This window comes from Pelodiscus sinensis, chromosome 2 (genome assembly GCF_049634645.1).
Source record: "Pelodiscus sinensis isolate JC-2024 chromosome 2, ASM4963464v1, whole genome shotgun sequence".
NCBI lineage: Eukaryota > Metazoa > Chordata > Testudines > Trionychidae > Pelodiscus > Pelodiscus sinensis.
In genome coordinates this window covers 135,234,198-135,258,612 of record NC_134712.1, presented here as the reverse complement: position 1 = coordinate 135,258,612, position 24,415 = coordinate 135,234,198, and the positions used below count along the sequence as shown (strand labels likewise).

The window sequence follows — 24,415 nt, the reverse complement described above, 5'->3', positions numbered from 1 at the left end:
CTTTTGCGGAAGAGTTCTTGTGTAAAAACTCTTCCAGAAGAGAGCGTCAATACTGGCATGTGCTTTTGCACAAGAGATGTACTTTTGCACAAGAGCATCCATGCCAGTGTGGATGCTCTCTTGTGCAAGAAAGCTCTGATGGCCATTTTAACCATAGGGCTTTCTTGCGCAAGAAATTCATGTTGCCTGTCTACACTGGCCTCTTGTGCAAGAACAGTTGCACAAGAGGGTTTATTCCTGAGCAGAAGCATCATAGTTCTTGAGCAAGAAGCCCTGACTTTATACAGTAGAATGTCAGTGTACTTGCGCAAGAACACACGGCCAGTGTAGACAGGCAGCAAGTTTTTGCGCAAGAGCGGCCGCTTTGGCGCAAGATCGTGCCAGTGTAGACACAGCCCCTGAGAACTGATATGCTGGCAATACTTGATGTCTGAATGGAGCAAAATGGTCCCACTGAATATTTTCCTTTTGTGGTAATTATGCATCACATCTCTACCTACTCTGTTAATCTAGGGATTAGAGGCTTTGTAGTTCTCTTTCGTATTGTGGGTTTTTTAGTTTCCTTTTGGTTTTTCTTCTCTGCACTGAAAAATGTAAACAGCCCTTTTTTGCTTTCCCCCAGAATATAAGGACTAATGAATAATGAAGGCCTCCTTCTCCCAAGATCAGCAACTGTGGACTGGAGGAGGGGGAACGTAGAAGCAGTCTCTCAAATGCAAGGATAGCAGTCTGCACCAGAGAGACTATGTATTGTACCAGCGTCTCTAAGAAGTTAACTTTTGTTTAATGGATTCTGCTTTCAGGGTAAAAGATAACGTATCTTCAAAAGACTGACACAGCCAGTTCTAAGGAGATTATTAGTTATCAGCTAGCATATGTGTTAGACATCTGCATACTAAATGGCTCAACATTGTTCAAGCAACGTTTCCCCACAGTCTCTTTGGTCTATAAAAAAGACCAGAGAGCAAGTCCATGTGGCTTAAAGTTGGCTGCTGATAAGCACTGGGAACCATAAGCAGTGGTGAAATGGGCACTAAAGACACAGATTCCAAAATAGGCCCTCCCCTTCCAGTTCTGCTGTTTTCACATAGCTGCCAGCATCCCTGCCAATGAACCATAGGGTGGGATGTGAAAACTCTCAGAACTGAAAACCAAAACTTGCTTTGCCATAGTTTTTGAGCTGAGAGGTGAGTGCATTGATATGTATCAACTGAAAATGAGTAAAACCTAGGACTGTGTAAGTGGGGCAAACTAGAAACCAAATTAATTAATCATAATTTTTCACTTTTGTGTTTAAACACACTGCACTATGAACAGCAGTTCGCCACAATAAAGTAGGATTTATTAATAGAAAGTACGTCAATAAGAATTAGTCTTTGTACATGTTATCAACATGTACAGTGAAACCATTTTTGTCAATCTATAATTTTATATTTCTTTTACACCAATATTTAGTTGATCATTTGGGCTTAAATACATTATTTGCCAAAATGTATTTCTGTGTTAACAGAGTATTTTAAATCATAGTTCATCCTTTAAATATCGGATCCATATTCAAATACGTCTCTTTTTTCCCTTGTATTGGTAGTGCTCACGGCAGTGCAATTTTGTTAGTATTGAGATAGGTTAACCATACCAGACCATAAACAACATTTTAATAAACCATTGAGATTTATAAGGATGTACACAGCTAATCAAGATTCTAATAAGAAGCTTGCTTAAAAAAGTCAAACATTTTATAGTACACTGAATGCAGTTTATACATTTTTGGAATATTTCTTGCTCTTTGTGGTCTGTTACAAGACTGAAGGAGCAGCTAAAGGTGGGCATATGTTTCCGCAGTATTAAAAAGAGAAAATCTTACATATCTTGCCTGGCATGGGAGATGGCATGGGTTTGACAGGACTGGTAAGAAGCCAGGGAATTCAGCACCCTTCCAAGACTCCATAAAGCAAGAAAAACAAGTCACTATTTTGAGTACTTGCCACTGGAGAAGTGTGGAATAAAGGGGAGAGGAACACAGAAAAAATGTCATGTCATCTTTGCCTTTAATCCAATATCTCTCACATGACAAATGGTCAGTATTTGATTTAGCGTCATGGTTAAGAGAACCTAGAGGAGACAACATGGGCAGGTTGCCAGCTCAAAGAATTTAAATAAACAAAACTTAGAACTTTCTGTATTATGTAGAATACAAGGTCCTATGTATACAGGACTGTAACAGAAGAAATGCATGTGTCTGATGGTCATAGTCAATCAGGGGGAATGTCAGGTCATGAGTGATGTTCTGTTTTTTAAATGTTCTTTATACTGAAAATGTGTTGTTTTCAAGAGTGCTGCAAATGGCCTTAGCTTTTTATAACATCATCTTAATCAACAAAATATAAACAGCCTCTGTCCAAAATTATGATTAATATTTGTATCTAATTCAACATACATTTGGCCCACAGTTCCCCTCCCTCCTTTTTTGTTCATGCAATGCTCCCTGTTTACTACAAAGAAGAGCTAAGGTTGCTAATTATACATTGGAAAAGTTTGCCAGAAAGATTCAGCTACAGTGCTAAGTTACTGATAAACCATGTCTACATCACAACACTTGTCCCATGACCTATGGTGGTTTTGCTCTGTAATAGAGAGAAGGGGTTGAAAACATTTTTTCCTGCCTCTGGGGTATGAGTTAGGCAATACGAAGACTATTACAATGAGTAAGCACAGAAATGTTTTACCCTAAAACAAACTATATGCTGAAGCTGCAGTGATTTACAATTATTTCATTTGTATTGACTCTAGTTGTGTCAAGACTGTGAAGTTAGCTGAGTGACATGACTACAATGTACTGTGGATTCAAATTTTTCATTGATCAGTCATCGATGGATGAAGATACAAGTTTCTCTGTTCATTGCTCCACAGTTTGAAAAAAGATAAAAAAGCTCATTCTAGCTCTTACCAGTTTCATTTTTTGTCTTGAGTTTTTAAATATACAGAATCTGTGCATGGCTTTTATATCTAAGGAATATTTTTGGTATGTTTAAAAGAAAAACCACTGTGTCAGTATCTCAGTGCTGGATCTTCGTCCATATTTAAGAACCAACCATGCTCGCCTGTCATGGTTTGATGTTCTCTCTCCTTCCGGTATGTGAAGTAATTGTACTGCTTCTGGTGGGAGCACTTGCTAGTGGGTAGCCTGTTGGAGGCAATACAAATTAAGCTGAGAGTTTTCTTCATGGTAAGAATGTTGAGGGATAGGATCTTGCAGGAAATGGCATCTAAGAATGAAGGAATGGGTTAAAACTTTAGAACTCAGAATTGTCCTCATATGTTGATTCACTATCAGCAGTGGATAAGGAAAGATACATGCTGGAGTTCCCACTGTAAAAAAATTAAAACTTGAACAAGAAGAACAGCAGATGAAAATAATTCTTATACCTACCACACACACACAGAATATTATGCATACATGGACACACACACGCACGCACACACACACACACACAGAATATTATGCATACATGGACACGCACAAGCAAGAATGTGTATTTTTATGATAGGTGCTTGGAAATAGACATTCTTAGCAAATATGGATGACAGATCAATTGTAATTTATTTTCTTTTAACACTGTATCATCATAAAGAAAACTGGTATAAATGAAAAAATCTATTTCAAATATCTACATCTAAAATTTTAGGCAGTGAAAAAGCACTTTGTTGACAAGGAGTGTGGAATGATGAATGTTAATTGTCAGAAACTGCTGAATGCCTTTTTTTTTTTAGTTGCCACAAACAAATTCACATATCAGAACGAACAATACTGCTAAATATTCCTTTTAGTTGTTGTTGTTAAAACGCACTGGGGAAAAGAAAACAAAAAAACTGGAAATTCATACATCTTTCAAAATTTTGAAATTGAAGCAATATTTAGAACCATAGATGAAGAAACACTGTGGCATTGGTGTAATATACACAATGCACTTGGTTTTTTTTATCTGTAATGTACATCAAATACTTTACAACAATGCATTAACAAAAGGCAAGAAACATCTTGCTGTACAGAGGAAACCCCAAATGCAACTTGAAGCCTAGATTCACAATGAGTAAGGATATTAAACAAAGTGTGAGAAGCTGTTCCCCATAAAGTATGTAAACTGCTTAGTTTCTTGTGCTTAACTCCTGATCCACATCCACTGTCATATTCAACCTCCTTCCTTCAGCCACATTCAGTGTACAGCACAGCATGATTGTTTTAGACTCTATAGGCCAACAGTAAAGTTGTCCCACACTGTAATATATATATATATATTTCTTTCTAATGACTTCCATGTTTAACTTTCATTTCCTTTAGCCTTCTAAAGTATCTTAAATTTTCCATACTGGTTATCAGGGCCTTCCTATGGAACAGGCTTTAACAAACTAAATTTGCAGGAAAAAAATGTCTTGTGGTATGCATGCACATGCACAGTTCCTGGAGCTTTTTTGTGTCTTGCCAAAGCCTCAAACCCAGGAATCGGGAGAGGCTGGATAGTGGCTTGTTTCATAGTTAAGTTCACTATAGGGACGAGCAGCTGAATAGAAGTCGACGTAGTTGCCAGTTGATTTTAGTCCCAGATGCATGTTGTATTCGCTTGCAGGTGGGCGATGATGCACTTGATCCTCAAAGAAGGACTCATCATAGTTTCTTGTCGAATTCTGAAACGGCTGATACGGTTCATAATCTTTTCTACTGGGCTCCTGTGGAACTGGCTGTGTTGAAACCTAGAAAGGTAACAACCCCCACAGCTTGTTAGGTAGCAGTAGCCCCGGAAAACAAACTAGCACATACAACAGTTCCAGCTCATTTCAACTTGTCAGGCTGGAGTAAGAATGCTGCCTGTAATGCTTTACAATCACATTTATTACTGCTGCTAACAGATGCTTGTTTGTTTAAAAAGAAGTAGTTAAACAGCAAAAGCTGTAAGATTGAAGACTAGGCCGAGGCAGGCAAAATATGGTCTGTGGGCTAAATCCAGCCTGCCAAACCACTGGATCCGGCCCATGGAAGCCTCATCCAGATTCCATGATTATCCCATCCCTGCACGCTGCTCAGAGCAGCTCTCTGATTGCTGTGAGCCCAAAGGAGGGAGAGGATTTGCATGCTGCCCCCACCCCCAGCATAATCTCGGTTCCTATTGGCCAGTTTCTTGCCAGTGGGAGCTGCCTGTTTGCAGAACAGGCAGTGTGTGAAGTACCCCTTCCCCTCTGGGAGGGCAGCGTTCAAAGCCAGGGCATGGGCATGGAAGGCAGGGACCCTGACTGAGGAACCTGCTGGGCTGTTGGCCGGGAACTCCCCAGGAGAGCACCTCCCAGACCGAGCCTACTTCTAGAACCCAGCCCCTTCCTCTCCCGCTCTGCACTGCAACCTCATGCAACCCAAACCCTCTGCATACCCGCTCCTGCACCCATATCTCCTCCCAGAGCCTGCACCCCAATCTCCTGCACCCTTGCCTCAGGTCTCAACCCCCTCCCAGACCCTGCTCCCCCTCCTATAGTCCTGTCCCAGGTTACGAACCCCCTCCTAGACCCTACACTCCTTCCTGCACCTCTCCTGCATCCATACTCCCTCCTGGACACTGGACCCTCTCCTACACACCAGTCTTTTGCCCCAGGTCACAACCCCCTCCTTCACCCAAACTTCCTCCCAGATCCCACTCCCCATCCTGCACCTCAGTCCCTTACCCCAAGTTCCCTTCTGCACCCAGCCTCCATCCCAGGCCCTGCACCTCTTCTATTAGTATCATGGAGGAGTGAATCCCTTGACCACTTACTTATCACTTGCCAACCCCTGGACTAGGCTGTGTCAACATCTCATCAAAGATATCTTGGCATTGGAAAAGGTTCAGAAAAGGGCAACAAAAATGATCATAGAATCATAGAACTGGAAGAGACCTCAGAAGGTCATCAAGACCAGCCCCCCTGCTCTAGGCAGGACCAATCCCAACTAAATCAATCTGGCCAGGGCTTTATCAAACCGAGACTTAAACACCTCTAAGGATGGCGACTCCACTACTTCCCTAGGTAACCCATTTCAGTGCTTCACTACCCTCCTAGTGAAATAGTTTTTCCTAATATCCAACCTGGACCTCTCCCACCACAACTTGAGACCATTGCTCCTTGTTGATGATGAGGGGTTTGGAACGAGTCCCATATGAAGAAAGATTAAAAAGACTTGGACTTTTCGCTTAGAAAACAGGAGACTAAGGGGGGATGTGACAGAGGTCTATAACATCATGACGGATGTGGAAAAAGTGAATAAGAAAAAGTTATGTATATAAGAACTACGGGTCACCAAATAAAATTAAAAGACAGCACGTTTAAAACAAACAAAAGGAAGTTTTTCTTCACTCAGTGCATAGTCAACCTGTGGAACTCCTTGCTAAAGGATGTGGTGAAGACTATGATTTTAACAAGGTTCAGAAAAGAGCTAGATAGATTTATGGAAGTTCCATCAATGGTTATTAGCCAGGATGGGTAGGAATGGTGTCCCTAGCCTCTGTTTCTCTGGAAATGGGTGACAGGAGAGGGATCACATGAGGATTACCTGTTGTGTTCCCTCCCTCTGGGGCATCTGGTATTGGCCATTGTTGGCAGACAGGATACTGGGCCAGATGGACCTTTGGTCTGACCCAGTATGTCTGTTCTTATGTTAACTAGTGATGGGTTTGAGCCATAATTGTGGAAATTTGGAGATAAACAATGTAGCTCACAGCTACCTTTTCTATAAAGCCTGACAGGTTCAGTTCCTTCCCATATCTTACTCAGTTTCTTACTCTTTCTCCATATAACTGGACAACATCATAGGACTCAAACATCTAATAAAGGTTTCCAAGGCTTTTTTTTTTTAAACACACCGAATTAAATAAAGTTTGCCCCATTCATTTTTAAAGGACAGAAATAAGATTACACCAACCAAAATTTCCAAACCTGGGATCTTATTAAGGCACGTAGAGAAAGTGGTTGGATTTTCACAGGTGCTGACACTCAGCAAAAAATAAAAAATCAGCATGGCCCCTTTAAGAAGAGGCTTTTTTTTTTTTGCGGGCAGCCATTTTGTTTTTCTGTTCCAGCAACAAGACAAGCCCCTGAGGAACCAGGTAAGTGGGGATGGGGACACCTGGGATGGTCTGGGGGGAACCAGGGGCTTGGCTCAGTTGCTGAGTGTGTTGTAGGGTATCTGGTATTTTTGCCTCCTGGCAGGGAAAAAAAATCAGAAAATATCGGACATTTTAGGTGTCTGGTATTTTCTGAATTTTTTTACCAGACACCTGGTAACCCTACGTAGGATTTGTGGATATTCTCCACTCTTACAAATTGCCTTAAACGTGCCTAAATATGGATTGAGGGCCCTAATATAATGCCTTGAAATAGATCCCTTTTGTACAGTTAAATTGAACTATTCTCTAATCTACTTTTCTCTAATATTTAAATAGTATGTCACTCCTGTATTACTGAAATAGTTCTTTGGTAGCCTTGGATCTTGTTTATCTAAGATGGGTCAAAATACTCTTCCTGGTCAATCACTGAATTATTTGCTTTTGCCCAGCCCAGACTGAAAGTTTTGATAGGGGAAATTTCAAACTAAGGTGAATTTTATAACCTTGTGCTAAGTATCTTCATGATTGGATGTTTTTCTACAACATGTGCTCTAATTCAAGCACAACCACTACAGTCCAAGGAGAAATCAATTCAGGGAAGTATTAAGCCCTGCATTGGCACAGACTAGATGATCACAACAGTTCCTTCTGGCCTTTTAGGCTATGAATCTCAACTCCATTCTGTTTGCTTTGCAGCCTCTATGTAACCATAGCCAGCTTTCTACCACTGCATCCCTTTAAATCTCTCTCTTTTTTGCAAAGGCTAGACATCACAGCTCCCTCTCTTACAAGGAGCATGTGAAGCTTAAGCTTGTGCTAGTGCTTTTCCCAGACTTGTCAGCATCTTTCTTTTCTCTAAGGAGTCCTTTGATTAGATCCAGTAAATAGAGACAAGAAAGAGAGAAGGGAAAAATCCTGAAATGATCACGTACCCTGCAGTGCTATACCTGAGCCCAGGGTTACATATATTATTTAAAAAAAATTAAATATAAATAATGCTCCTCCCCCAAAACCTTTAAATCTCATTGAATGTATCTGTGTCCCACATATATTTTATGTATAGTAGAGGCTATTTTATGATGTGTGGGTGCCCTGGGGAGGAGAGAGAAGATGCAGTCACACTCCCTTCCCCCACATGCAGCTGGATAGAAGGCAACTATAATTTGGTGACTATTGCTCTGGGATCACTGGAGTGGCAATGCGGCCATGGCCTCCCCAGCCCACAGCTGGTCAGCAGTCCTAATCGAAGGACAGGTTAGATCTGCAGGAGAAGTGTAGTAACTGCCCCTCCCCCTTTGCCACACTACCTCACTTCTGCTACACAGGCATAAAGTCCTCAGAGAACTGTCCTAGGGTGATGCATCTCTCAGCACAGCCTTAGCTCTCAAAGCCACCGCAGAACTCCATATGCAAATCCTGCTTTCTCAGTGTACTCTAGCTGGCTGTGGTAGCACAGTACCTTCAATGAGAAGACCACTACATGCCACTTGGTATGACATTCTATGACATCAAATGCTGTTGCATGGGGAGATCTGCAAAGTTACTGTATTGGCATCATGGCCAACAGCATGCCAGCATCAATTAAGTCAATGTGAGAAGAAGATGCACAGCAAATTACAGAAGGTGTTCAGCAACTCACAAGATTAGGCTCCATATTAGCATGTAGAACTTTGTTAATATCTCTCTGTAGGATCTTGGCCAAATCATTGGATGCCCTTTCACTTAACCCTCCTCACTTCCTTTGACTATTGTTATAGAACTGGTACATTTGTTGTTTTTGGAAAATGAATAAAAATTACAAATACAACCCTCACGACCCCATTTTGCCTACCCAAAGTTAGGCACAAATAAAAATGTCCTAATTTTCTGCAATTGTGTGTTCTCTGCACCTATGAGAGGAGATCTAGTTAGATGCCTGAATATTAGGGCTGGTCCAAAAAATGTTAATCAAAACTATACTTGATAAAAAAAAATTAGGTTTTGAATTAAACTTTTTTTTCTGCAAAAAATGCTGCTTTCTACGGAAAATCTACACTTTTCATCAAGATGCCTAACACCTGGAAACTGAAAAGTTTTTGGTTCTCAAACTATAGTTCCCACGAGGAATTGTGGAAGCCTGAATCTAAATGTTTGGTTCTCTGTCAAATTTTCAGCAGACAAGACCCCATTTTGTGACCAGTTCTACTAAATGTGAATTTATGTATCTGACAAGTTTGCACCAACTTCAAATTTTTTTGTAAGCTAGTTGTGTCTCATTTCCCATTCTGAAAAATGGATACAACACCTACATACTTCATGGGATGATGCAAAAATTAATATTAATGAATTCTTGAGCATTTTGAGATGTGTGAATGAAAGGTTCTTTTTAAGGGCAACATAGTATTACATATCATAAAATTAACAGAGTTCCATAATAATCTGAAAGCACTATATTTAAGGTCAGGAAATGTTCTTTAAAATCCTGCCACTCCATATAAATCCATATGTTCACTTTTATTCTAACAAGCGGTATTAACTTGCCAATTATGATACCCATTTTGGTACCAGTTAAACACGTAGCATTGGGTTTTTTGGTGCAGATACCTGACCATTTGGAAGTGGACGCATGCCATCACATTAATGGAACAGAATATATTAGAAAAAAATGAGATTTCCATTATTGGATGAAACAGTGGAATAATTTAGGCAGAATCCTCTGCTTTTGTAGTCTCTGCCACATGTCCACAGTTTCTATTGTCTGTTTGTGTACTGTATGTTATTATACATTGTTACACATTTTGGAAACTTGTGCTTCCACTGGTACAGATGAGAACAACTCTTTTGAAGTTAATGGAGTTGCTATCACTTGCAAAAGCACAAATCTGTACTGTATTTCTCTATTGTTTTAATATTTTTTATTTTTCTAACGGGTAAAAGAATGAATACATTTATACTTTTTGTATAGAAACTACTGTTTTACTGTCATCACATACCTGGTTGTGTTTGATATCTTCAGCAGGTGCACCATAAGAATTCCTGTACAAAGTTGAGATTCCAGCATTTTGAGCTACAGACAGAAACAAAGGAGAGAGTGTTACCAGATATACCTCTCAGCGCGACTCTTCCATCAACACTATTTTTGCAGTGATTTTGCTATTACACTACATATATTAACATAGTATCAGTTAAGGTTTGTCTCAAGTAAAAACCATTCATTCTGGAATTATATTTATATATATAGAATCAGTGTACAATGGAATATTTTAAAGATATATTGAGAGAATAACAGCTTTTTCTTTTTTAATTAAGGGAGTGAGATTTCTAATTTTGGATTATTTTTTTCTCATTGCAAATAAAGGGTATGTCTACATTTCATTCCTCTCTCTCTCTCTCTCTCGGAATGCAAATGCAGACACCCGAAATTGCAAATGAAACAGGGATTTAAATATCCTGTGCTTCATTTGCAATTTCGGGTGTCTGCATTTGCATTCCGAGAGAGAGAGAGAGAGATGAAATGTAGACATTCCCTCAAAATAACCCTTATGCCCCATAAAGGGTAAGGTTTTATCTCGAAATAACCCCGTTTTTTCTCTTGAAATAGCGCTATTTCGAAATAGTGCCATAATGTGATTATGCAGGATATTTAAATCACCGCTTCATTTGCAATTTTGGGTGTCTGCATTTGCATTCCTCTCTCTCTCTTGAGAGGAATGAAATGTAGACATACCCTAAGGCTATGTCTACACTGCAGGCTTTTTGTGCAAGAATGGCTGTTCTTGCGCAAAAACTTGTGGAGCGTCTACACTGCACGCATGTTCTTGCACAAGTAAATTTACAGTAAAGCATTGGAACAGAGGGCTTTTTGCACAAGAGTTATTCCTCTCCCCATGAGGAATAAGCCCTCTTGCACAAGCGCTCTTGTGTAAGAAGGCAGTGTGGATGGGCAACAGGAGTTTCTTACACAAGAAACCCCTATGACTAAAATGGCCATTCGAGCTTTCTTGCGCAAGAGAGAGTCCACACTGCCATGGACGCTCTTATGCAAAAGCACATCTCTTGTGCAAAAGCACATGGCAGTGTGGACAAGTTCTTGTGCAACACCTTTTGCACAGAACTCTTGCGCAAAACAGTTCTTGCACAAAAAGCCTGCAGTGTAGACGTAGCCTAACAGATTAACTGTTCTGACTAACAGTAACAAAGAAGGCAACTGACTTACATCTTTACAAGTGTGTACCCAAGTTTTGTGAGTAAAACTTTCATGTGTAAATTATTACATAAGTGCCAGACTTTCTTTGTTTTCCTTTACCACCAAATAATCTCATTCTTCACTTTGTGGAATGAGTGGAAGTTATACTGAATCTGTGGATTTCACACATAAGGCAATAAGAAAACTTGGTACAGAAATAGCAATAAACCATGAATCTCAGACTAAACACATTGTGTTATATCATTTATATATTTAACAGATGGCAGCTATAAATACTGGGAGTGAAAAATCATAAAATCTGAATCATATTTCTGCTTTTGTTATAAGGAAAAACAATTTTGGGGGAAAGTGATTTAAATTAGCTCCAAATGAAAATAAAGTGATCTGGATGATCAGGTCTCAGCCTATGAACTAATATCAGTCTTCCCCCAGATGTTCCCTAGTTATGCTCATTGAGTGAAATGAGTTATGAACTTGAAAATGTTGAGATGAAGCAGTAATTTTAGGGATAAAGAAAATATCACATCTAGTATTAGAGATGCTCACATTTTTAGTAGGGATTTGTGTTGTTTTTCTTTTCCAATCACATTTTTAACCCAGAATGTCTCAAATGGGACTGATTCTGCTTCTGCATTTGTCCTAACCATTTATCTGAGATACGTATTGCAGATGTAGTTGGAAAAAAATGTGCATTTTGGATATTTGCAAGGATGCAAAATAAAGAATGTGTGCTGTTGCTGAAGGTCAGACTCCTAGAAAGCATGAATGAAGAACATTTACTTACCCTACAGTAAGAAGGTGCTTCAAAACGTTGTACGTAAGTTCATAAGAATGGCCATACTGGGTCAGACACAGTGGCCAATGCCAGGTGTCCCACAGGGACTGAACAGAGCAAGTAATCATCAGGTAATCCCTCCCCTGTTGCCCATTCCCTGGTTCTGGCAAACAGAGATTAGGGACATCATTCCTGTTGTCACTGTGGATCTTACCGTGGATGCGTATGTACCAAATATACACAGCATGACAATTCTTCTTAATAGCGGTGCATATGCCTGTTTTTCCTTATGTGCCTGTATACAGGCAGAGTAGGAGGGGCTGTGTCCCTTCTTCAGTTCCCTTGCAATTCAAAGCCCAGGTTAACTGAGGACTCTAAAAAGCAGGGCTGGATATGGGATCCACTATCTATGACATCTCAAAGGACCAGAATTTCTGAAAGGTAAGTAACCATTCTCTCCCTTTGAACACATATCAGGGTGGTTCTGGGGACTGGCAGACAATATCCCCTCTTGACAGGTCAATGAAAGTGGCCAGTCAATCAATCAGTAAAGCATTGTCTCCTGAACTTGGCATAAGACCTGGCTGTCCTGTCAAGTGTGCAATGTTGGACAAAGGTCATTAGGTTGCCCTGCAGGTCTCAGGTCCTATCACATTACAAAATGAAGCTAAAGATGCTGCTTATACTCTGGTGCAGCGTGTGTAGTATGTGGAGTATAACCTGATATCTAGAGGGAAAGGCTCACCAGCTAGCTAACAGTTAGCAGATGTAGCAATACTGTGTGATCCACTTAAGGGGTGTGTCTAGACTACATGCCTCCTTCGACGGAGGCATGTAGATTAGCCAGATCGGAAGAGGGAAATGAAGCCGCGATTAAAATAATCGCGGCTTCATTTAAATTTAAATGGCTGCCCCGATCTGCCGATCAGCTGTTTGTCGGCAGATCGGGGGAGTCTGGACGCGATGCCCCGACAAAGAAGCCTTTCTTCATCGACACAGGTAAGCCTCGTGAAACCAGGTTTACCTGTGTCGATGAAGAAAGGCTTCTTTGTCGGGGCATCGCGTCCAGACTCCCCCGATCTGCCGACAAACAGCTGATCGGCAGATCGGGGCAGCCATTTAAATTTAAATGAAGCCGCGATTATTTTAATCGCGGCTTCATTTCCCTCTTCCGATCTGGCTAATCTACATGCCTCCGTCGAAGGAGGCATGTAGTCTAGACACACCCAAGAAGTTGCTTCAATAAAAGGTTTGGCCTTTTGATGAGTCGAGAATAGTCACAAAGAGATGGAGAGACAATCTAAAAAGGTTAGTTTTGTCCAGGTAATAGAGCAAGGCTCTGAAAACATCCAAAAAACCTAAGCATGGAATTCCTCTGATGTGACCTAAATCTTCAGCTCCAGAGTTTCAGCTATTCTCATAGGCAGCTCTTACTTGAAGACATCCAGGCTGGTACTATGACAAGGAGACCACCTTGTCAGGTGACAAAGATGGCAGCTCCTTTGTTGATATTTTTGCTCTGCTTTTACGGTCTGGCCACATAACCAGATATGGAGAATGGCCTTTCCCCCCCCCTCAAATGTGGTGAAGAACAGATTCCAGATGCCTATAAGGACGGACCCCCAATAAGCTAAATAGAGCCACAGAGGCATGCCTACGGTTTTTGAATTTAACCAGATGAATGCTACTTCTGCTGACCCCAAGGGGGAGAGCTGATTGGTCTTGCAGTAGCAGATCTTAGAGGAGCAAGTTCTTTTGTTTGAAGGTGCTGAGAATGTATGTGCTGTGACAGAGGTGAGTGATGCTGAAGTACGTGGGGCTTTCAATACGAGGCTTTGCACCAGTACTGTTAGGTGTCTGACTGCTGACGATGGTCCTAGAGCATTGTCATTGCCTGTAGACATTGACAATAAGGGATATGTCAGCACAGAAGTCTTTCCTTCTTCTGAGGATGCTCTTTTTTACCAGAATAATTCAAAACCATGTGGGTCTTGGTGACTGTACCCTGAGGCTTTATTTGGTCTGTCTTTACAGGGCACTAAGCGTCACCTGGAGTCTCTGCCTTTCAGATCAGGCGGCCCCTCTTAGGGCTGACTTTTGGTACAATAGGTGTTAGCAATGGCTTTGCTGCTGCTGCTCTTGAGGTACAAGTGCTGTGCAAATGCCAGATCTTTCCTCTTCACCATCTCTTCTGCTCTGGTCTTTGGAGTCACTTGCCTGCTAGACAGTTAGCTGAATGAAGTTGGCTTGTCCATTTACTCAGATCCAGGTATCTGTTTCCTTAGGATCTCAAAAGAGCTTCATAGATTTCATCACCTGGAACAGCTTTAACTGCGGTGTTTCACAATTAATGTGTTAGTATGGTGAATGAAAGGCACACTGAACATTTACATGAGGGGCTCTCTTAGGGTATGGCTACCCTAGTTAGAACTAGGGTGGCTAATGCAGTCATTTGAACTTGCAAATGAAGCCCGGGATTAAAATATCCCGGGCTTTATTTGCATGTTCCTGGGCGCCACCATTTTTAAATGCCCGGTAGTTCGGACTCATTGTCCACGGCTACACGCGGCACGGTCTAGGTAGTTCGAACTAAAGCCCCTAATTCGGACTACTGTTACTCCTCCTTCCCTGTGTAGAGTAGACGTAGCTAACTCTGCCTTGCTGCGATGGAGGGGAACGAACTAGCTGACCTATCCAACCCAAAAAGGCCTTTAACTATCAGTATCCACCTTGTTCTTGCCCTTTAGCCTGGCTTTCCCCTTCACAATTCTTAACCCAGCCCTTCCTTTGCATGCCAGGGCCAAACGGCTTAGCTACTTGACTGGGACTATGCTCCTCCACCACCGGGATGAGTTTATGGCTCCTGTCTCACCTCCAGCCACCATCCAGGCAGGGTCTAGATGGTGCAATGAGGAGTAACGGTAGTCCAAATTAGGGGCTTTAGTTTGAACTACCTAGCCTGTGCCATGTGTAGCCGCGGGCAGGGAGTCCGAATTACCGGGCATTTAAAAATGGTGGCACCCGGGAACATGCAAATGAAGCCCGGGATAGTTAAATCCCGGGATTCATTTGCAAGTTTGAATGACTACATTAGCCACCCTAGTTCGAACTAGGGTGGCTAGTATAGCCATACCCTTATATAGAAGAGGCACCTGCTGTGACCATCCATCAATGGAGTTGTCAGTCACAGGATAGACATGGCTTTAAACCCACAGATTTTAAATCCAAGCCTGGTACAAGAGGCGTGTCTAGAGGACCGGTGCATGGAATGTGATATAAATACGCAATCTAGAGAGGTTGGTATCATGTGGGGTGTTGAAGCTCACAGAAATCAGAAGCGTTATGAAGGTTTTATGAACAGCTTGAAGAAACTTAGCCAAAGCTAAATTGTGTGTCCGAAGTTTGACAGGTTCCATCTCATTACCATGGGTGGTAAAATGGAACAGAGAATCATGGACTTTATGCCTTCATATAGCAGCACAAAGAGCTACAGAATGCATAAATGACCTCTACAGACACTGCTGTTCAGGAAACTCCCCACTCCTCCCCCCAAAAGAAAATATCATGTGCATGAGGTGTATGGACACATTGCAGAATAACAGAATACATTTGCTGAGAGAATCTGTAACAAAGATATTATGCAAATCACAAATTCATATTATAAAATGTAAAAAAACCCACACACTGTAAAGAGTCCTATCTATCTATCTATCTATCTATCTATCTATCTATCTATGCGTCTACATAGCAGTGTTATTTTGGAATCATGGATGTTATGCTGAAATAACAATACAAGTGTCTACACAGCAATTCCGTTAGTTCGAAATGAATTTGAAATAACGGATGGTTTATTCTGACATCTGTAACCCTCATTCCATGAGGAATAATGCCTATTCCAAAATAGCTATTTCGAAATAGGAGGACTGTGGATGCTCCACTGCGGCTATTTTGAAATAGTTCCTCCCCAGGGCCATTCAAAGTAATTACTCCTCAGTCCCTCCTGGGGCTCTAAATTGTGGTAACACATCCACATTAGGGAAGCCTGCCTCGGACTAATTTTGAGGAGTCCTGGTAGTGTAGAAGTGCTATTTTGAAATAAGCTATTTAGAAGTATTTCTTCCGGAATAGCTTATTTCAAAATAAGCATGCAGTGTAGATGTTTCCTAAGAGTGCATTTGACTGTGCATACGTGAGTCTGTTTGTTCAAGGACTCCTCCTAAACTGCAGGGGCTGGGACTCTGCAACCTTGCCTGCCATCACACTGGTAAGGAGTCTACCGATGCCAAACCTGGAGCTGCCCTCCTTCCCAACAGGCTGCAGGATGGGAAAGTTCTGCCCCAAACAAGGCACACCCCTCCCCGGAGCAGCTGCAGGCTCAGGTGCCAGCAGTAGTCTGGAGGTGGGGGGGGGGGGGGGGCGCTGGAGGCCATGGCTGGCCTGCAGACCCCAACTTCCATCCAACAAGTGCACGGATCTGGATCCCCTCTTCCCCGGAGGAGCCGCTGGCTGGGGAGCACTGCCATAGCCTCCCAGAAGGAGCCGCTGCTGGAGCAGCACCACCTTTGCCACCACCTCCCCTGCCCTGAGCCCTGCACCTCCTGCCTGCCTTGATTTCTGCACCCCAGCTTTTTTCCATGCCCTAAGGCCCCCTCCCCCTGCCTTGAGTTCCCAACACCTCCCAATCCTCTGCCATAAGCCACCCACCCCCTGCCTCTTCCTACCCCTGAACCCTCACTCCAGTCTTCATTTTCCTTCATTTTTAAAAAACTACAATCACTTAAATCAAGCATGTACATTTTTCCTTTATTTAAAAAAAATAATTACTTGCAAACCCAAGCAATGCTGGGCACATCTGCTAGAATAACATAATTAAAGCAAAAATGGCACATTAAGAGTTCGGGAATGCCAAGCGTTTTCAAAGCAGAAACTTGACCTAGTTTAGGGGAGAAGTTGAGAATATTTAATCTCTTGAGTCAGTTTAAAATTCTGCCTGGATGAACAGCTGGCTATTGATGTCAAGAGCAACAGAGGGTGAGGACAAGTGAAAGTGAGAGCGAGGGATGACTTGATTCACATTCTGGAGTTTGGGCCCATCCCTTGCTGAGATATTGTATACATGTTAAGACATATAAAATGTACAGGGTGAGAGAGGGAGGATGAAGAAAGAAGTGAGTTTAAGAAATGGGGAAAGGGCAGGGAGGAAAGTCATAGAAGGATAGAAAGAAGTACAGTGGTCATAGAGACCGAGACAGGAGTTATGAATATGGAAATAGGAGCTGCCACATTACACCTCAGAGGTGGCTGCATTTCATTGATGAGCTGAATTACAGCATGTCTTTATTTCCTGTAGTAACAATAGGTAAATACATGGGACTATTATAGGTGCTAAAGATCCATTTATATAAGGTAAAACTGGGAAGTTTTTAAGGGCCACCATAATAGACCAATACAGTTTATGAAGAACTCTGTGGTCACCAGCTGTGAAGGATGCTATATATATCTAAACCATCAATATTATTGTATAAGATGCCAAGCATTATATTATGAACAGTCAGCAGACAAATAATTCTCCTAGCCAGTCTTCTGTGAAGAACACACTGATAACCTTAAGGCCAGCTTTGAAAAGGATGTAGCTAGATATTTATGTGACAAAGATATCACTGACCTACGCCTTCCCATATATCTTAGTTCACTTACTTGATTCATGGTTTAAGATTAACAGTCAAGTTTCATGTTCCAAAAACTGCTGACTCTGGACACATTTATAGTACTTTGAAACAAGAAGTCACTAGCCTAATGATCTTGTGAGCATAGTGTGATAGTCAGCAAGAAAGGAAAGATAAAGCAGTTATAGCCAGTCATCCACCCCTTGTACTGCATGTTCTGCTTCTTCTGTTACATCTAGCGTAGTGCCTCTTCCAAAAGAGTGCTCAGAGCAGGAAAGCTAAACATTTGTATGCTATATAAATACCAGCTAGTGGGTGTGGTGGGTGTCTCTTGGTTTCTTGTTACCGCCAGTTTCTACATGACGTAAGATGTAACCTTGACATAAAGGGATGACCCATTTATATGACAGTTTGATGGTAAAAGTTAATTTGGCAATGGCTAGAGAAAGATATTCCGCTTGCATGTCCTCCTGTTGGTATTCAAAATGCATTTTCCAAGCACCGGGAATGGCTGTAGCCTATTAGAGGACTGAGCCTGAATACTGACATTCAAGGGAAAGGGACATTCTTTAAAGTGAACTTAAAAGTAAACTCCTGGAGTGGTTGATATAGGACACAGACAGTGATGCATAATATCTGTTCAACAGGAGAAATCACAAAGCAAAAGAAAATGATCTTCAGAACACAAATCCCAGGAAAGCATATTAAAACCTTGTTTTCCCTGATCAGGAATGGAAATGGCTGGGAGTCCAGCTATGGCATTTATTTATGGTATCCACCACACATTTCTAAAGAACAGGATAGTTTTGGGTTTTTTTAAATTTATTACTTTTTTACCGTACTCAAAAGAATGTTTGTTGTATGATGACCTGTAAATGTATCAAGGCATTATAAAAGCAGAGAGAGAAGCCGTGTTGTTTGTCTGTTTCTGTTGGCTGTCCTCAGGAAACAAATGGTATTTCAGAGCTGCTTAAAGGGTAAGCCTACACTACAGAGGTTTTTTTGGAAAAACTGCCGTTTTTCAAAAAAACCTTCAATTACGTCCACACTGCAATCGTTTTTTTCTGAAAGAAAATCAAAAGAACAGAGGGGTTTTTCTGACATTGGTAATACTCATTCCAGGAGGAACCCTTTTGGAAAAAGGTGGGTGTGGACGGGGAAGAGGGAGTTCTTTTGAAAGAAGAGGAAAGAGGAAAAAGCACAGATGCCCTGGTGGCCATTCCATCCATAGCAATCACAGCTTAAATGCGAGATAGAGTCCATTCAGTATGGATGCGATCTTTTGAAAAAGCAGAAGGCTTTTTCAATGCGCTTTTGCAGTATGGATGCTCTCTTTCGGAAGAAGTTTTTCCAGAAGATCTCTTCCGGAAAAGCTTCTTCCGAAAGAAGCCTGCAGTGTAGACATAGCCTCATTCATTAATAAAGATTTTGGTACCTTCTTCTGAATAGTTTCTCTGATAGCTTGTTCACCCTTTTTTGCAGGCTTCACAGACCTTGCCACATATTCTCTTTGTGGCCGGACTATTTAAAAAACCCAAACCCTATCAATTAGCATTAAACAGTTCAGTTTCTGGGGCTGTAACATTGGAATGGTTTTATAAAACCAGGAATAGTTTTAAGTAGGTGGGAGAATTGCCTTCCTGTCTTGCACTGTGAATTTTTTCACTGTGCCACAGAATGAGAGGAAATCTATGCATCAGAGCTCCAATTTGCCAAAATATTTCTCTAAACTCCACATGATCCTTTATAACTCATCCATGTACTGACTACATTTCATTGATGGATATGCAAAGCTATATGTATGTGCTGCAGCAGTGAGGAAATCCTTATACCTTATTACAGGAAGTAAACACAGAAGAATAGCCTAGTACAACAAAATATCTCACAAAACACCCACAAAGATTGATTTTATATAATTTTTATTAAGATATTCTTGGACAGTTCACCTGGCTTCTTTCCATATTTGTTGCCATTTCTTGTTTCTCTGTCACAACTGACAAATGCTTTGTAAAGGTGATTTGCACATTTGTTACAGTCAACAGTCGATACATACTAGTAGACATTCACTTCATTTAGTTATTTGCTTTCCTCAAATGGCTCTTCATTTGATGTCAGACCAACTGTACAGAGTTGAGATTTGGCACTCTGAAAAAGATAATGTGATTCATGAACTTCAGTTTCAATTACATAGTGCATATACAGTACTGGGAACTACGGCAAAGCCTTTGAATTTGATGTTGTTGCTTATCTCTCAGAAAGAACGGAGTTGCTGGGCAGTAGGGCGGATGGCTTAAAGTTTATTACAGTAAACTTCCGATAATCCGGCACCTTTAGGACCCAGGGGGTGCAGGATTATCAGATATGCCGGACTATCAGAAGGGGGGGCTATGAGGAGTCTGGGGTGGAGTGGGGGGATGAGCCCCTCCGCACTGCGGAACCAACTTGGCAGCACCCCAGCTGCTCGGCTCCAGACTTCCCCAAGTCAGCCACTGCTGAAACTGACCAGCGGCTGACTCCGGGAAGCACGAGGCAGAGTACCCCAGCTGCTCTGCCCCTGGCTTCCCGGAGTCAGCCGCTGGTCAGTTGCAGCAGTGGCTGACTTGAGGAAGTCTGGGGCAGAGCAGCTGGGGTGCTGCCAGGTTGGCCCCGCAGTGCTGAGGGGCAGCACTATGGGACCAACCTGGCAGCACCGCAGCTGCTCCGCCCCCAGCTTCCCCGAGTCAGCCGCTGGTCAGTTTCATCAGCGGCTGAATCGGGGAAGCCGGGGGCAGAGCAGCTCCAATTGTCCAGCTGCCCAGAGCACTTCCGGGTTCCAGATGGTGCCGGATCATCAGGAGTGCCGGACCATCGGATGCCGGACCACTGGAGTTTTACTGTATAAGGAATCCAACAACAAATAACCCCCCACTTTATTACAAAGAACCCAACAAAATAGCAGTTATAATGGGAGAGGGAGGAATGGGACAACAGGAAATAGAACTCAAAATGGAACAAAATGGCTTGGGAAGTACCAACTTCCAATCCCTAAACAGCAAAAAAAAAAAAAGGGGGGGGGGGAAATGAGTGAAGTAAAGAATGAAAGAGGCCAGATATACTGCGGTAAAAAGGAGAGAGTGATGAGGTGAAGAAATGAAAGAGAAATGACCATGGATTTACAGAAGAGCTATGAGGCAAGACTGAACAAATTGGGCTTTTTTACTTTGGAAAAGAGAAAACTGAGAGGGGACATGATAGCAGTTTTTGAAAATCGAAAAGAGTGTCTCAGGGAGGAGAGGGGGAAATTGTTTTCCTTGGCCTCTGAGGAAAGGACAAGAAGCCATGGGCTTAAACTGCAGCAAGGGAGGTTTAGGTTGGACATTAGGAAAAACTTCCTAACTGTCAGGGTGGTTAAACACTAGAATAAATTGCCTAGGTTGTGGAATCTGCATCGCTGGAGATCTGTCAGGGCTGATCCATGAAGACAGGGGACTGGACTTGATGACCTCTCAAGGTCCCTTCCAGTTCTAGTCTTCTATGATTCTATGAGGTAGGGAGAGACAATGTGAAAGATGTGTCATTAACTGCCAAAAATGCCCTCACCTATGATCATTCTTACTTAATATAATTTTAAAAGGGAACCATATCCCTTGTCCTTCCCTACTGCCAAACTGGATCCTGACAAGCCATCTTCACGGATGTATCCAAGGTCCTGACAAAGTGTAACAATAGCTGAACACAGACCTATCCTCCACAATCATGTTGATAATGACTTTTACAATGTGTCTGTTTTGGTGACAGGAAAGGTGAATGGCAGCAATGTCATGGCAGGATAGGGTAGAACAACTCTGTTTAGTGTAATTGTAAGTCATTCTCCAACATCCCAGATACTGAAAATTAATGTCAACTACAATACCTTGCTTGAACGAATGGCTTCCTCTTTGGTGCTTCTTCATGTAATTGCCTGCAGAATTGTCTCCTAAGGCCAGAGGCAGGTGTGAAGATTCCCAGGCTCTTATCGGTGAGCAAAATCTATGTCACTGTTGTCCCATATCTTAGGTCACTTCTTAGATTTCATGTTAATAAATCTTCTCGCATGTTGCTCCTCCATGTAAATGCAGATGATAACATGTAGGGTTTTGATTACCAAATATGGTTCAGCACAGGAGGCTTGGTACTCAATCAGCATGCTGGTGGTGTCCCAAGCTACTTTTAGAACGTAACAGACAATCCAGTTTTGGTTTTCCACAAACGGAATGTGTGTGTGGGGGGGGGGGAGGGGGAGACAATACCCAGGCATCATGACATCTCCACAGAGCCATTCTGTAGTTAGATTAGAGGTTACAAACTACAGAGCCACTCCTGATTGTTGGCATGTACTACTACATGCGTTGAGCTAGCTGGCACCTGGAGCACAGGCCACCATTGTGATAGACATTGTACATACATAACAAAAATATAGTCCTTGTCCAAAACCTTTACATAAGCTTACTTAATATTGATGAGATGAGAAACACAAAATATTTTCCATGAAGACCGTTGAAGAACTGATGACTTGGCAGAGTTAGATAAAGTGTGCAAATTCTTGTAATTACTGAAATGCGAAATTGGTGGGCTAATTAAATGAACTCTGACCGCTCATTTCAAAGTCTTGTACATAAGCTTCAGATTGGGCAGAGACAAATACTACAGCTGAATGGGAAGGGCTGTGAGAATATAAAGAACAATGCATAATTCTAGTAAAGTCAAAATAATAACTAGTGTGGAAAATATATGCTCCTAGAAAGCAAGGAAACGTTTCACAAAGCAGTCACTAGAGACCATCCAACCAAAATGTTCTGCCAAAAGCATGATTTCAAACACTGTGATGGCCAGTACAAGTCAGATTTACACACTTCCATTTAAAAGAAGAGGAACATGTAACAGAACAAATAAAACCTACTTATTAAAAAAAGTATAAAAATATTGCATTTAGGAGAGAGATTTTTCTGACAATATGATGTGATATGGCAATAAGTATGGAGTCATACTTATAAGTCTTTTATCCTTCAGGCAAAATTTTATAACTATTATCTTCAAAACCAGGCACTATTTGGCTGTGTCTAGACTGGCAAGTTTTTCCGGAAAATCATCTGCTTTTGCGGAAAAACTTTCCAGCTGTCTACACTGGCTGCTTGAATTTCCGGAAAAGCACTGACGATCTCATGTAAGATTGTCAGTGCTTTTCCGGAAATACTATGCTGCTCCCGTTCAGGCAAAAGTCTTTTTCTTAAAGACTTTTGCGCAAAAGGGCCAGTGTAGACAGCACAGTAATGTTTTCCGCAAAAAAGCCCCGATCGTGAAAATGGCGATTAGGGCTTTTTTGCGGAAAATCGCGTCTAGATTGGCCACGGATGCTTTTCTGCAAAAAGTGCTTTTGCGGAAAAGCATCCTGCCAATCTAGACGCGCTTTTCCGAAAATGCTTTTAATGGAAAACTTTTCAGTTAAAAGCATTTTCGGAAAATCATGCCAGTGTAGACATAGCCCCAATGTATGGTTAAAACCATGCATATATATATATATTTAACAACCACATATAAAATCCCAAGTACAGGATACTTAAATAGCAGTGCCACAGCTCACATGACACTATAGTGATCAAGAATGCATACACTTCTCTGTATTCACATAAAAGTTATAAGGAGCTGTACTTAATAATATTCTTTTTGCTTTCAGTCTTTACTTTACCTGAAATGTGAGGTACTCAGACATCACAGAAGTTGATCTTTTCCCACCGTTACAGCAAACTCAGCCAAGCGAATGTGTCTGTCATAATCGATTTATATATGTGATGTGTAAGCACTATCTCACCTGTCATGGTGTCTTTCCTGGAAGTGTGTTCTCCTTTATTACCATGGTAAGCAGCATTTGTTCCAGTTGATTCATAGTCTGTTTTCCTTTCTTTTAGGCTAATCATTTCCCGAGGTGAGGCTGGGGCACTTGCTAGATAGTAAAAACACATAATTTTTCTCCAAGCAAGCACTTTAACACTAAAACAAGAATTAACTTTAGGGTCAACAATTTAATACCATTTACATTTGTTAATATATAGGAATAAAACTATGTAAAAGTGCATAGGTGGAAATGGAGTTGGAAAAGAATTTTTGTTTCTTAAACTTTTATTTCCCTCAAATCATTTAAGAATAGAGTTTTTTTCCCCTTCCACTGAGACCTCTCTCTTACCAGTTCCGGGATCTTGCTCCCAAAGATAAAACAAGTTTGATTAAATATTTCTGAGAGATAATGTACTTTCTCAGTTTTGACAAAAGTAATTAATATAACAAAACAAAGGTTTCTGGATGCTGCAGGGCTCCACTGTTCCCTAGTACTTTATGCTATAGATTCCTCAAGTCTGTATATAAGTAAATTTCTTCTGGAAGGAAAAATAAATTCTGATAACAGTTCTACACAAAATCAAATCCAACTAGTTTCAAGGATTTTAAATTTCACCTATTCAAAAGCACTAAGAATTTTTAAAAAGGAAGGAACACACATAGAGGGATCTGCCTCTGAGCAATGGTGAAAGGAAAAAAAATAGGCCACTTTTATGGAAAAATAATAGAAATCATTGGCTGGGGTAAAAAAGAGAGATAACTCTTTCTCATTTACTCTCTGGCTGGAAAGCCAAAATAATATCTTTTAAAAAAA

General features: G+C 41.4%; 1 protein-coding gene and 1 long non-coding RNA gene across 9 annotated transcripts in view; both read right to left on the bottom strand.

The window, feature by feature from the left end:
- Positions 1-3,582: 3,582 nt before the first annotated feature.
- The window catches only part of CTNND2 (catenin delta 2), a 1,073,049-nt gene continuing 1,052,216 nt past the window's right edge, over positions 3,583-24,415 (bottom strand). For all 8 annotated transcript variants that reach the window (XM_006120137.4, XM_006120139.4, XM_075921468.1 and 5 more), the window contains 3 exons: positions 23,579-23,710; positions 10,097-10,170; positions 3,583-4,749 (listed from right to left, as the gene is read on the bottom strand). In XM_006120137.4, the coding sequence (XP_006120199.1) occupies positions 4,489-4,749; positions 10,097-10,170; positions 23,579-23,710 (467 nt within the window). In that variant the 3' untranslated portion in view covers positions 3,583-4,488. The remainder of the gene's footprint in view (positions 4,750-10,096; positions 10,171-23,578; positions 23,711-24,415) is intronic.
- LOC112545296 (uncharacterized) lies at positions 15,088-23,567 on the bottom strand. The gene is made up of 3 exons (XR_012901793.1): positions 23,456-23,567; positions 21,160-21,270; positions 15,088-19,896 (listed from the first exon to the last, which is right to left on the bottom strand). It is a non-coding gene; the product is annotated as an uncharacterized LOC112545296 (long non-coding RNA).